Source organism: Lithobates pipiens, unplaced genomic scaffold (assembly GCF_037356315.1).
Source record: "Lithobates pipiens isolate NorthernLeopardFrog02 unplaced genomic scaffold, aLitPip1_a1.2 Scaffold_8, whole genome shotgun sequence".
Lineage (NCBI taxonomy): Eukaryota > Metazoa > Chordata > Amphibia > Anura > Ranidae > Lithobates > Lithobates pipiens.
In genome coordinates, this window is record NW_027507903.1 from 164374501 (window position 1) to 164385599 (window position 11099).

At 36.8% G+C, this 11099-nt stretch overlaps 1 protein-coding gene across 1 annotated transcript in view; it reads left to right on the forward strand.

Annotated features, from left to right (window-relative positions):
* SEMA3A (semaphorin 3A) overlaps positions 1-10829 on the forward strand; it is a 308087-nt gene extending 297258 nt beyond the window's left edge. Inside the window, exon 17 of the mRNA XM_077469953.1 lies at positions 2411-10829. Coding sequence (XP_077326079.1) covers positions 2411-2866 — 456 coding nt within the window. The 3' untranslated portion in view covers positions 2867-10829. The remainder of the gene's footprint in view (positions 1-2410) is intronic.
* Positions 10830-11099: the final 270 nt, after the last annotated feature.

Here is an 11099-nt window from a genome sequence, read left to right on the forward strand (position 1 = left end):
TTTTATTCCTGGGCTTGGAAATATGCCTGAACATTATGCTGTGTGGCCATGTGCATACACCCTTACACAGAGTTCCTATGTGTTTACTGCTTTACCGAAAACTCCTCTAGTGAGAGCAAGGACAACAAACCCAAAGAGAAAATATTTAACCCTGTGTAAACTCCATTAAACTGATTTGGAGCACAGGCCTAAATATTTTTTTCACACCCCACATGAAAATACTGAGATATGGCAATTGGCAGCTCAGGCCCCCAGTGCTTCATAGTGGGTGTAAGGGGAGAGAGTCACATGCTCTTCATACCCAGAACCTTCTCTTTGCTCCTGGTGGCTGAACATAATGCAAGTGGAGCAAATGGGGTGTCATTACGTGGGGAAGGTTTATACTGCTCTCTGAAGAATTGTTAGCTAGATTTATCCTCACTTCCTTTCCTGGTGATGATGTTGTCGCCTTGATCAGTGGTCAAAGGAAGTCTCCAGAGGAGTCACATCATTAAAGCTGAACAGGATTCTAGCTTTTTCCTACTCTACTAATACTCATTTATTGCTCTCTTTGTCCGACTGTCCCTCATTATGTGCCTTACTGACCTGTTGTTATCACTGTCATGAAAACATGGCAATAGCCTAGTTATTATAGTGTAGGTATCCATGCAGATAAAGTGCCCTGGCAGTAAGAAGAGTTCAATTAAAAACAGCATGTTAGTTTTAAATTGGACAGATATATGTAAAGCAGCTAGTTTCAAAACACAATCTAGATTTGTGAAAAATGTTCTCGATATATAAATGCAAAATGTACACTTTTTAGGCAGTTTCTGAAATTATAGTGGTATGATTTTGATTTAAAATGTGCACTCTATGTTACGACATTATTGTTAAAGCTAAACTCTGGGCAAAAAAATGGAATTCATTCATTAATAAATAATAATAATCATCAAATGTATTTTAAAATAGAACTAGAACAATTACTTGCTATTGTCTTGCAATTAGCCTGACACTGGGCTAGGGAGGGTCAATGAGTCAGCCTTTATTGCCAACACAGTTTGGCAGGAGTGGGGGGGATTAGATAACAAGTCTGACTGAGAAGTATTACAAATCATTTCAGGTAACATCAGTCACATATATGTATGTGGTACACTGTTTGCCTTACTTTATATCATAATAGCATTACCATCCCCATACCTCAGAAAAAATTTAAATAAAGGGAAAAATAAAAGGAACATTACAGTATTTTTGTAACTCTACAGGGAATCAATTTTATTTGTCCTTAATGACGCCATGTCTTTGTCTTAAATTACTGACAGTGGACTTTTACTAATTGCTTTTTAAGCCTCAGATAACTTTAAAACATAAACACGCTGGACAATTACCCATGACATACAACACAAACAAGAAGTATTTTTCTAAACCAGTTTACACATGACATATGTGACATTGTTAGAAAAACTATACCATGCCCGCTCTATCTGTAAAGTGTTTATTAAACATTACAAGACTGATAAATGACTGGGTTTGCTTAGCTGGGTGTTTACAGCAATTTGTAAAAAAAGATATGCTGTTGAAATTTTGAACTTTCTTACATTACAACATTATTTTTTGAATTTACAATGATGTCTGTGACTACTAATAATAGTTAATGTTTATTGCACCTTTTTTCAAACAGCTGGCTAGAGCTTCACATTGTTCTTAATTCATAACAATGCTCTGATCTGGGTAAAAACTATAAATTTCAAATTAAAGTTGACCTGTAGTTTCTAGACCATTAGCGTTAATGTCCTTAAATCTAGAGTTGTATTTTGTTAGAAGGTTGCATTTGTTGTGATTATAATATATATCTCTCTTATATAGATATCTGATATCTACATAAAACGTTTTAAAAAAATTATGTTACAATTAATTAAAACTTTTTTTTATGAGAACTATATATCAAATATGATATAGAAATATATGAATAGATTTTTCCAGAAAAAAAAAAAACATTCAGTGTTTACTAACTCAGTTCCTGTGCATTTTAGAGGTTTAGGTGTTCCCACCCTTCTTTTTGTGTATCTGAACCTTCTGCGGCATGTTTCACAGTATCAAATAAAACATCCAATATGGACAGTCAGGCCTCTTTATAATGTCCAAAGCAAGCATACAGACCCAGAGCTCTTATCAATAGAGTCCCCAGGAAATATAACTTACTATTTGCTTTGATGCTATGTCATCTTCCAAAAAAAAAAAATGTTTTAAGAGTAAAATCCCCCAAAGCTACATGAACTTTGAACACCAGTGAATACCAGAGAGAGGTTTTATGAGACAAATGTAGAACATATCATCAATAATATAAAATGTTTTATTTCTTATTTCTTTAAGCATTAGCACAATATAAACTGTGTATAACAGGATGACTATAGTCTTCTTTTCTTTATTATAGATGAGGATGGATGATCGTATAATTAAAACTGACCATGGCCTACTCCTTCGCACTCTGAAAAAGAGAGATTCAGGGGTATATTACTGTAATGCAGTAGAACATGGATTTATGCAAACTCTCCTCAAAGTAACTTTGGAAATTATTGACACAGAACATTTAGATGAGCTTCTGCACAAAGATGAAGATGGAGAAAACCAAAAGCACAAAGAACCATCAAACAGCATGTCTCCAACACAGAAGATATGGTATAGAGACTTCATGCAATTAATTAGTCACCCAAATCTTAACACAATGGATGAATTCTGTGAACAAGTATGGAAACGAGACCGCAAACAGCGTCGGCAAAAAAATACGAATGCCCAAGTTAGTTCCAATAAATGGAAGCACCTACAAGAAAATAAGAAAGGCAGGAACAGGAGGACCCATGAATTTGAAAGGGCGCCAAGGAGTGTCTGATCTGAATTACCTCTTCAAACCTCATCCGAGTAGGATTTGTATAGACATTAAACTGGAAAAATGCAATATTCATGAATATTTTCATGGCATTATTTGGATGTTTACAGGGTGGAAAGTTCCACAAATTTTCCACTACTTAAAATACATTAGTAACTTTCCAAATAGACTTAGACTACATAGTCAAAAATGTAAGGTTTTAAAGACAAAGTGTCTCAGCTTGGTTTTCCCATTTCTGAAACAATTCTCATCAGGTTGTTGATATTTGTACTTCCTTCCTTTCCCAAGAAGAAACAGTTTACCATCCTGCCATTGAAATGAGAATTGCCTAGCATCAGTCATCAACACCGCCCCACAACTAAGAATAAGGTTGAAATCCTTGATACTATTTCATATAACTGAAAAGCCTATTGGATGCATATATATTTTTCCCAACATGAAAAGTCGGAATGGTGCCTGGGAATACACAAAAGAAAATGAACAGCTGCAAGAAGACTAAGTTCACTAAATATAAACAGCAAACGAGTTGGGCTTAGTGATCTACTACTGATAACTCCAACCAGCTTTGACCTGAAGTTGCAATGTACTTTAATTTAAATGACAAATATGCAGTGAATTTAAGATGCTTTTATTTTTTATTATTATTTTTTTTGCCCTTAATAGTTGTAGCACAGACTTTTTTTTTCCTGGCATGTATAATTTCACAAAAAATTGTATTTTTAATTTTTTTTGATTTAATGTTTTCATTTTTTTAAAAGTGACAAATTGGATTAATTATGAATAATTCTAGAAATGGGAATAATATTTAACAAATGTTAAAGTGCATTTAAAAAAAAATTAGGCAATGTCCTACTTTTAACTAGTCAGAAAACAAATATTCTGAATAAAAGATGTTTTGGATCCACTAAATAATGACTAAAAATTAAGAGTACAAACTGGTAATTACAGAATTTTCTGTATGTTATGGCAAATTAAGGTGTTATGCAAGCTGCATTAATTTTGGTTTATAACAAAGCCACATGCATGTTCCAAAATAATTTATATATTTAGAGTTCAGAAAGAAGTTAGAGCAGACAACACAGGTACAGATGCATAAAACTGGAGAAACAAGAACCCTATATATTAACCTTAATGACATGATTTCAGCTCCAATATTTTACTTTAAATTACAAAATTAATATAAACCTTTAGCCTATATTTACACTAAGCCTACATGTGCTGTTCTGTTGCTCCAGTTTTACTACATTGGGCCTTTGTGTCTGGTATAACTGCTCTGTGAACTGTATCTGTACATAGACAGATGTCAATATTTGCAATAATTTTTTGCAGATTATTTTAAACATACCTTAATATTTGTGAAGTTATGTACAAATGGAGGTGTTTCAAATAGTATCTCTTTGTACCAACTCGGTTTAATAAAGTTTGCATCCAGTGGTTACTTGGAGCAAAATAAGTGTCTGATAGAAATTAAATTGTACACATTGCTCACTGCAGGGTGTATTTACATGTTTTAATAAAAGTAACTAACTTTTCATGAAATCCTACATTGACAGCAGTATGATGCCAAAGAAGTTGGTGCACTATTGGTTTGTATTAAACATGCTAAGAATGCATCTGGTTATAAAAAAATAACATTCTTGAAACTGTAGAATTCAGTGATCTGACTACATTAGACTTGCTATGGGCTATGTAATTTTTCAAATTATCATAATTTGTTGTAGTGCTTATTTTCAAAATGTATGTGTTAATATAATATATATTTATAACTTAAAGTAGAACTATGGGGACCCAGATATACAGTTGAAATATGGGAATTGTTCAACCTGCAGAAAGATTTGCATTCTGTTTGGTCATTCTTGAGTTTTGCACCTTTCCTACACCAAGTCAGCAAGTCAGAAAACTTCCCTATTTTGTCGTTTAATTTTGCAGCTTCATATATTACCACTCTGCCTCATCCCTGCTGAATATTGGTGGGCTTAGTAATTGGCCTGAATGTTAGGTTGGACCAAACACTGTTTGTCTGAACCCCATCATTTGGCATAGATGAACAAGAGAGCTTGTGGCTGTAAAGGGTTGCTATGGAAGTAGCAGATGTTTGCAGCCGTTGCATCCTTACCGACCACTGACATTGTTTGGCCCACTTACATGGCTGGGAATCAGCAGTCGCATAAGCGAATGGGCGGGGAATGGAGCCAGTTACATCATTGCCTAATCATGGCCACATATGACGATATTTAGGAAATTATATTCCCACTATCCTGGCTGTCAATGGTCACTTAGGAAGCAGTGGCTGCTTGCACAATTGCTGGCAGCATCCATCTCATTCACTTACAATGGCAGAGAATCTTCAGCCATGCAAATAGGCATGGATAGGGCCTTACATTATTGCCTAAATATGGCCATGGGGCCACCATATTTGAGCAATGATGTCACCACAATCCTTGCCCCTTCCTTTATATAGAAGATGTCAGCTCAGGGGAGCTGCCATTCAGATAGTGTTACCTTTGAGGATCAGTTGTGCGTGACAGGTCATCTCTTTTTTTTTGTCAAATCAGAAGTGATGGGCATGTTTAGGGGACGTTTGGAGTTTGTGTGCCAAAAAGAGGCAAGAAGGAGATTTTCCAGGAATTTAAAACTCAATTTTGCTTTGTAAATGCCAGTGCTGAAATATCACTTCTCTTAACCGCATGGAATTAAAAGAAAAAAAAGTTTGCCTTGGTACATGTTCCACAGGGTAGTGCCCACCCCAAAGCTATTTTTTGGCATTGCCTTGCCAAACCAGAAAATGAGCATTTCTAATTTGACAGATTCACCTCCATTTGTTTTAGTTGGGTTTCAGGTTCAGTATCTGACTTTCTTTGGCTCATCACTACTGATGATTGTACAATAAATGAGCATCATCGCCAGTGGCGTAACTAGAACCTTCAGGGCCCCGATGCAAGAAACTATGAAGGCCCCCCCTGAACCCCAGCCAGGGCCCTTCCCTCCGAGTCCGGCGGTGGAACTCCAGGGTGTGGTCACAGGTATGACCTTTGTGAGCCCTGTAGTTCCACCACTGGTATCAGTAGTTTTTTTTTATTATTATTATTTTTATTTTTAGGTGCCCCATTGGGGGACTGTCCCTAGGCAGGATGGGGTCCCCGTCCCCAGAAGAGATGAGGTCTTTTTCTCCAGGGCAGATGAAGTTACTGCCCCTAGGTGAGAAGGGGTCCCTGTCCCCAGGGGAGATGGGGGTCCCTGTCCCCATGTGAGAAGGGACCTCTCCCCCAAGGGGGAGATGGAGGGGGTATGTAATGGTGTGTGGAGGATGGGGTCCTCTCACCCACCATGACCAAGCTGTAGGCCGCGCACTCATCCATGTTGGCCTGGGATCCATCCAGTGTGCTGGACGGGCGATCAGCATATCTCCCAGAAAGACCTTTCATCATCTGTGTATGATGGGGGAGGAGGGGGGCTGGCAGACAAGCCTGCAGTGTCCTCCGGGGAGCCGGCTCTCATAGGGCTGCACTGCATCTGTGTGCTTAAAGTTTGTTTACCCGGGAGAAGTATGCAGTGCAGTGTGGGCTGGACTCGGGGGGGCAGGACTCTGGCTGGGGAGAACAGACATCGGACTGAGCGGCAATGCATGGAGCAGGAGAGGGGTACTCTGAGGAGCCAGCCGAGGACACAGGTCATGCGGGGAATGCACAACTAAAGAGCAGCCAGTGCGATAGTCGAGCATGGAGCTCTGCTAGTCACCCTCCACCTCCACCACCCGTGTGCATGGTGCACTGGTACCCCTAGCTGCCTATGCTGCTGCCGGCCTTATGTAGAGGGGGCTGCATGGGCCCCCTGAATCACAGGGCCCGGTTGCGGTCGCGACTGCTGCACCCCCTATAGTTACGCCCCTGATCATCGCACTGCTCTAATTATCAGGTAAGTGACATGAGAAACTGTGAAACTGAGCAATGAAATAGAGGGATTTTTTTTCTGGCTATGCAGGGTGATAGTGTGTGAAATGTGTAAAGCCCAAGACTGATTGAATATAATTATACATTTCTTGTTACTGCAGTAATTCAGATGTGTGCATTTCAACAGTATTTTAGCAGATTGCCTATAGTTATCCTGTAATTATTACTCTAAAATAAAGTTATTAATAAAAACAGAGTCTGCATTTTGGAAACCATGCAGCAAAACAAATAATTCAGATCATTCCATAAAGAAAATTTAGAGCTAGTTTCTAACATAAATCTGAACTTCATTTTATGCACTGTCAGTGTATATACTGTACACTACATTTAGATACTAGTCAATGCTGTCATTGGTACAGTAATATCGTTTATTCTTAGAGGGAATATATATATACTGGTCATACTGTATGATGCATTGGCAGAATGAATAACCTGGATTGTTTTTATTTTCCTCTAAAGAAATACAGAATATAACTTGTTATATACATTTATAATCCATATTTATTAAATATAATTTAAACGGGTTATACTGAGCATCATTAACATGTTTCTTTCAGTATTGTTCTACAGTATTTAATTTTTCTATGTAATGGTCATTTTAATGTCACTGTAATTCAGAAAATCCTAAAGTGAGACTGTTCTTACAGCACTCTGCAGTTTATAATATGCATGTTGTACTGTTAGAGTATTAGTGGACTCAAACTGGGCAGAGAAGCAGATCCATGCTGCTCAGTTTGACTTTGAAGGTTGTGTTAGCATAGCTTATGTACTTGGGTCACTAGGGATTTAATATAAGACACATTGGGGGTTATTTACGAAAGGCAAATTCACTTTGCACTACAAGTGCAAAGTGCACTTGAAATTGCACTGAAAATGCACTTGGCAGTGCAGTCGCTGTAAATCTGAGGGGTAAATCTGAAATGAGGGGAAGCTCTGCTGATTTTATTATCCAATCATGTGCAAGCTAAAATGCTGTTTTTGATTTTCCTTGCATGTCCCCCTTGGATCTACAGCGACTGCACTTCCAAGCGCAGTTTCAGTGCAATTTCAAGTGCACTTTGCACTTGTAGTTTGCACTTGTAGTGCAAAGTGGATTTTCCTTTAGTTAATAACCCCATTATATTTTTAATGGGTTATATGTTTAAAAACAGAATGTAGTCCTTTAGGAACCCATGCAAAAGTTTACAAGCACAGGTTTGATCTTTATAGATGTTCCAAGCACACTATTTTTTACATATACTGTATGTCTACAATACATTTTTTTTTCCACTCCTTAGTATAAGTTACAATAAAAGAAATAGGACTTAAAATAACAATATAGTTTTTTTTTTTAACCTATGATGATATAAACAGTAAAATCATAAAAAATGTGAATGATAATTAGTATGATTAAGAAGGACGATGGTTACGTTAACCAGTTACTTGTCTATGCTGCTCGGTGGCTCTTGGTGTGTTATCATTTAGGTTGATGAGATAAAAACACAACAACTTATTAAATAAACTGGTCCAAAGATCCATGCTGGCATTTTATAACAACAAAGCCAACATCCTCTGTAACTAATCTGACAATTGTAAATACAATTCTGATAAGTACTATGGGATACTAATCTTTGCCTTAAAGTACAGTGATGACAGGGCCTCTTTAATGCGAAGATTAGCATCCTAGCTGATTGTTTGAGTAAAAGTAGGCAATGAGCTGTTACTGAAGTTTCTTATGTAATATCAGTCTGTTCTTTACATGCACACCCCACATACCCTTACATCACTATGGCTCTGGAAGCTGCATAGGACCCCTTAGATGAGACTGTGCTTGAAAGCAACTCAAGGATTCCTCATCTAATTTTGCTTATACGATAACGAGGGAGCCATGTGAGTGTTAGCAGTCACATTACTGCTTCTTTTACACCAGTTTCTGAGTTCATCACAGTCAAATCGTGTGATTTTGACAAAATTTTTCAATTGTACAGTTCATTTCCAGTCATCATTAACCCAAATGTTCTGATAAGTGGATAGCATGAGCAGACAAAAAAAGTGAAGTGCAACTAAAAGAATGCCCTAATAACCCTTCACCATATACTATTATGTGTTGTTAAGTGGCATTATTGTTCCCATAAAATATGTGGAAAGTTACCATCTGTTTTGTATGAAAACTAAAATACACCACAGCCAAATCTGCTGCAGGAGATGTTCTTTTCTCTAAACAGGGTGATTATGAGAAAATTAAATCCTCCATTTCAGATTATTATGCTGACTCCTGGGCAAATTTTCAGTTACATCACACATAACTGACCATCTGTTCCTAAGAAACAAAGCAGATATGCAAAAAAAAAAAATATATGATGTCTTACAGGAACAGCAAGATATTCATGATTTTACCCAATTGCATATGGTGCTAGAGGCATTTACGGCACTCATTGTTTAGTTTGAAATTTAAGTGCAGTTTTTGAAAAAAAAATACATTTTCCTGCAAATAGTTCATTCAATCACAGTGTCATTAACAGGTTGGTGTGATGTAGGCCTAAAGCAGATATAAAAATATTTCCAAAAATATATGAACGCAGTTATGTATTTAATAATAAATTCATAAAAACATGATATTCCTTTTAAATATACATGATATACCTAAATGTAACTAGGTTTTAGATTCCCGTAATACCCTCTATGCCAGAACACTGGTATTCCTACCCCTTCATTATATAATCCCAAGCGGGAAGGAGAAGAGGGGTGACCAAGTCTTCTCCTACCTGCAGCTCTTTTGGCAGGTAAAATTACTCCCATGCATGTATTCCGGGTACCTATATAACTGTTTGCATGGAGTTCAGCTCTAAAATATTTATTTGGTTCTCAGCCTTGCTTATAGAGAGAGTGTTGTTTGTTTTTCAGTAGAGAGAAACTAGGCCCATAACCCAAGAGCCAGTAAGGATCTTGAAGATATCAGTGATGGTTTTTGTCACACTTAACCTATTTGCTTAATGCAAGTGTATCCATTTACCTATAGCAGAGATTTCTATCAATATATTAAGCTTTCCTTGCCTTACTTTGATTTTGAAACTGTAAAATGTGGAAATTTTTTACCTACCGTAATGCAAAAATATGGGTCCAAAACATTCATCTTATTCAGAATATTTGCTTGTTACTTTGTAATGAATCCTCCTGAAATGGTTGCAGTAGCACAATGTGGTTTCCAAGTGACACCTGTGTGTTGGCACAACAGTCTTACATATCCCAGCTTTGTTTTACCATCATCATGACCTGCGGTAAATAGCACAGCTGGGCAATGTGCAGTAGTTAAATATGTTGTACAATTGCTCTAAAAGAAAAGTCAAACTATATAGAGCTGGAAAGCACACAATTGCATGTACTTAGTACTGCACATCTTTTTAAACTGTCTTCCACTGTCATTTTCATACATCATAAAACATGACTATTCTGTACTAATCAACTAATGACTGCAGAGATTGCAAAATGGAGATTGTGCAAAATGTGGCTTAGCATTTACTGTACAGATCCATGGCCCACTTAGAGCTACTACTGTATGTTAAAAGACCTCAAAGAAGTAAATGCATGTGAAACAATCAGTTTCTGATCCCATTTTATGCAGTATTTAGTGATATCATGGTATGTGTTTAAATAGTTTGGTTTTGCTACCTAAACATTAGCCAAAAGAGATGTAAATATTTTTAAGTATTTAGGAGAGGTACAGTGTAATGTACTGATATCCATAGGTACTCCATTTCAATGTGCTCACGTACAGTATAACCATACAGTACAAAAGCCCAAAGGTCAGCTGCATACCATGGCCTAACAGTGGTAATTTTTGCTGTTTTAGGTGTTTTTTTCTATCAACAGGCAAGAACAAAGAACAAGAACAAAGTGTATATGTTTCATTGCTATATTTATCAATACAATGTATGGGGGAATTGAAAACTGGAGAGGAATTGTATTAAGACTTGCTGCTGTAAATTATTCATTTTGGCATGTATTCAGTTGTTAAATAAACATTTCTTCAAAATAAAGGAATTCTGTTTTTTAATATAAAAATTGCTGCATTATAACCATTCTCTACAACCCAATGTATCTTTTACTGAAAGTTGCAATGTATGTCACTATATGGCACTAATGTGTTTTGTAGGGTTTAGTTGGAGTTAGTAGCTCATTAATAAACAGTACATTACCAATTTGATTTCAAAGTTGCATGCAGGAATTTTAATTCAGACTGACAGAGCTTGCACCATTAAAAAAAAAAAAAAATCGGCGGTGGCAGTATTTAGTCTGATCCAAACCTC